General features: G+C 41.8%; 1 protein-coding gene across 1 annotated transcript; it reads left to right on the forward strand.

The window, feature by feature from the left end:
• The first annotated feature begins 338 nt into the window (after window positions 1–338).
• Window positions 339–3,690, forward strand: LOC103373611 (alpha-1,6-mannosyl-glycoprotein 2-beta-N-acetylglucosaminyltransferase). Its single transcript, XM_008303532.1, has 2 exons — window positions 339–443; window positions 563–3,690. The coding sequence occupies exon 2, from the start codon at window positions 734–736 to the stop codon at window positions 1,997–1,999; it is 1,266 nt and encodes a 421-aa protein (XP_008301754.1). The 5' UTR covers window positions 339–443; window positions 563–733; the 3' UTR covers window positions 2,000–3,690.
• Window positions 3,691–4,169: the final 479 nt, after the last annotated feature.

The following is a 4,169-nucleotide window of genomic DNA, read 5'->3' on the forward strand; positions in this document are numbered from 1 at the left end:
AAAGTTCCTCTGTTGCTCAATTGTCCTGCTGAGGAAGTTTCATATTGTCTATAAAGCAGCTTGTAAACTCATGTAATGAGATTCCAGATTTATTTGTCACAAGCTTTGTCACAAGACATTATAAAAGCACAAATCTTTGGAAAAACAATAGAAAACTAGAAAAAAAAAGTCCCAAATATATATAAAAAAAGTTATTGTTATTATAATAATGAATAAAGTTATTCTTGCGTTGCTGCACATTGGTCCTGCTGTTCACTGGCTGACTGTAACTTCTCATGTTACACAACTATCGGCGCAGCAATGATTCGCTGAGCTGCAGCTGCGTCTGTCTCCGGTTGGCTGGATGGTCCACGTCAGCAGTCAATAAGTCGGAGCTCAGATGTATCTCAGTCTGATCATCTCTTCCTGGTTGGGAGCCTGTTGACACATCGCACCTACTTGTTGTAAGTAACCGCTCTAGTTTTGCTGCTTTTTGTTTCTCCAAATTGGAATGAACGCGTCTAAAAGTCGGATCAGCTGCTCACTTTCTCTGCTCGCTTTGTTCCACTCGTTGCTCCCACAGGTGCCAGAAAAAAAAAAAAAACTTTTCTACCAAATGACACGGATTTCTGGTGGAAACGAGGGGAAATAAAAGCAGCCGTTCAAAGCCGAAAAGAAGCCAAAGTCTCCGGACGGTTACGATGAAGACGCGCGTAATAAGGTGAATGAACGCGGAGTCTGCTTCTGACAAAAAATGAGGTTTCGGCTGCTCAAGCGGAATCTGCTCGCTCTGCTGGGAGTTTCCTTCGTGGTTGTGACTCTCTTGTTTTCAACACGTGTGTTGATAGTTTCTGAGGAGGTTGGTGGAGGAGACACGAGCGGATCGGGCCCGCGGGGGCACCGGCCCGTGCGCTCCGACGGACCGGTGAGGTTCAACTTTGGCTCGCAGTCAGAGCTCACTCAGTCCGTCTACAGTGCCAATTACAGGCAGTGCGTCCACAATGCCGACAAGTTCCCAGGAGAGCCTCAGCTGGTGCTGGTGGTGCAGGTCCACAACAGGCCCGAGTACCTGAAACTGCTCATCAAGTCTCTGGAGAAAGCTGCAGAGGTGCACAGCTTCCTGCTCATCTTCAGCCATGACTACTTTTCAGAGGAAATCAACACAATTGTGCAAGGGATACGTTTCTGCAAGGTACTGCAGATTTATTTCCCCTTCAGCACTCAGCTGTATCCCAGTGAGTTTCCTGGGCAGGATCCACGAGACTGCCCTCGAGACATGTCCAAGGTCGACGCTCTGAAAACAGGATGCCTCAACGCTGCACACCCCGACTCCTATGGACACTACAGGGAGGCCTTCATCACTCAGACCAAACACCACTGGTGGTGGAAGCTGCACTTTGTGTTCGAGCGAGTCCAGGCCATGCAGGGCTACAGCGGCTTTGCAGTGTTTCTGGAGGAGGACAACTACATCTTACCAGACTTTTCCCATTTTTATAAATCAATGATAGAGCTCAGGAAGAGCCGCTGCTCAGACTGCGACCTGCTCGCTCTGGGGAACCACAACGGCGTGACTGATTTTAGCAGACTGACCAATAAGGTGTTGACCACTGGGTGGATGTCCACTAAACACAACATCGGCATGGCCATCTCCAGGGAGGTCTACTACAAGCTGATGGGCTGCAGCAACGACTACTGCACCTACGACGACTACAACTGGGACTGGACTGTGCAGCACCTCTCAGGAACCTGCATAGCGAAGCCCCTCAAGGTTCTGGCAGCGCAGGGCTCCAGGGTTCTCCACACCGGGGACTGTGGGCTTCACCAGAAGGAGAACTGCAGGCCAGAATGGGCCTCGCAGAAGGTTGAGGAGAGCCTTCAGACGGCCAAGGAGGGCCTCTTTCCTTCATCTCTTGTCCTTACCGGTGTAGAATCAGCGGAGCACAAAGCGCACATGAAGAACGGAGGATGGGGAGACATTCGAGATCACATTCTATGCAAAAACTACGCCAAACGTCTTTGAACTGTGCCTAAGATATTCTGCAGATGTGCCATCTTAAAGGACTTTTCAGGGGCTGTAATGTTTTTTGATTTTCTTTCTCTCTTCCAAGAAATGGAATCAAATCAAATCTAAGAATATTGAACTTTGTGTTCAAATCTTTTGTTGTTCATTCACCAAAGCTGCACTTGTGCCAAATCCTTTTTTCTTGATTTCACTGTTGTGTTTAATGCGTACAAGCTCGGTCATGCTGTTCAAACTTCATGCCTCCAGCTTTGTGTATCTCTGGGTGTCCTACAAACCAAAACAGTAGATTAGATTTATTGCACAGTGATTAATGTGCTAACCATATCAAGACTGTGCATGTACACATGATTTGCAGTTCTGTGTGCAAATATATTTGCGTGACTGGGAACAATGCACATCATGTTTTCTCTGTGTGCTTTTTATGGTACGGTTTTTAAGTGTGACAACAAAAAGGCACATGTACTGTACAGACTCTTATGTTTAATCAAAGTGTGTGTGACAATCTTCAATATCATGGGAAAGTTGTAGTTTATACAACAGCTCTTTCTTTTCAAATTGACCATTGAATTCAGTGATTTTGACATTTTTTTTCTTGTAATGGACTGATGTAACATTCAGTTTCTGTCTGTTTGTAACCAGGGTTTTTTTTTTTCCTGAGGAATTGTGGCCAGACACCACTTATTTAATCGGTCTGGTTGTGAAAAAACATGAGCTGAATTGATTTTTTTCTTTGAGGTGAGAGGGGATGAGTGTATATTTGCTTTCAAATAGGCAAAAAAGTGACCTTTTGGAACCAAGATTTCCGCTGTACAAACATCTGTGATGCTGCCTTTCTAGATCTGCACCTTTTTTTTGTGAGCAAAACTGACTTTGGGATGTGACATCTGAGAACAGAATGAACCTGCTTGTGAACCTGAGATTTTTTTTTTTTTTTAAAGGGAAAGAAAAGTTTCCTTTTATCCTTTTATTGTTCAAGTTGCCTTGTTGCAGTGTGAAACAAAATCAATTAATAGAAGCATAATGATGCTTTTAGTGCCTTTAATCTGACCAAAAGTGCCTTCTTGTTGAAACATAAGACATTTCAAAGGTACACTGATACCATTGTCATTGACAAAGTATGTTTAAGATATTTTTTCCAAAGCCGGGAACTTGTACTTGTCCTGTGAGATTTTTTTATGCCGGTGTCTTTATTTGTTAGATTTTGAGGGAAAATGAAATTTCAATTTTGATTTCAAAAATATCTTTACTATGAAAAGTTTTTGCAACACAGGCATTCTTAACATGTGTCTGCCTACAAATATCTGGTTTAACCTGATACTGGTGCACCTCAATGTGCCTTAGGGAGATTCCCGATGTACAGTATGCAATGAATGTGATAATAAAGTAAATTCTATTTTTTTGTTGAAAAGCACAATCAGTTCTTAAACAACACGGCAAAGATGACCTGACATACAAAGATGTACTTTGTAAATATGGACTTTATCTGGTGTGTTTGTGTTTGTGTGTGTGTGTGAATGTGGGTTGTTTGGCAATTTCTTAGTTATTGACAATGAGACCAACCATTTTTTTGTCTTTTTTTTGGGGGGGGGGGATTGTTTTCTTGTTTCTTTCTGATCATCACTTGAAGTGGCTGTCCATCGTTCACTCTAATGTTTGCCAAATGGAAAAATAAAAAGAAGTTGAATTTCCATTGTTTTTTTATAGATTGAACTATAGCCTGTAAGACTAATTATACACATTACATGTTCTTGCATAACTGAGTAACAATAACTGATTGTAACGGAGCCAGTATTTAGTGAACACACTTCCAGTTAATGTCATCTTGTACTCATTATGTAGCAGGTCAACTAAACATACAAAAAAGTGAACTCTATCCACAGGAAATATTGCAACTCAACAGCTATGGAGGGTAAAGTTTCAAACAATAGTCAAAAATTGACTCATGTTTTATATGAAACTGTTGTTTTAAAATCATCTATTATTATTGAACTGTTCTTCTGCACTGTTATGCAGCTCATAGGGAATCTGTATTGGGTTTTCCATGTACAGCATTAACCCTAATTTATGCTCTAAATTAGTCAAGTAAGGTGTTAAGAGTGTATAATATAAATTTGCGTGAGTGTAGGGTCTCAATATTTAATATAATTGGGTACATTTATATTATATA

This window comes from Stegastes partitus, unplaced genomic scaffold, assembly GCF_000690725.1.
Source record: "Stegastes partitus isolate 25-593 unplaced genomic scaffold, Stegastes_partitus-1.0.2 Scaffold2027, whole genome shotgun sequence".
NCBI classification, from domain to species: Eukaryota; Metazoa; Chordata; class Actinopteri; family Pomacentridae; genus Stegastes; species Stegastes partitus.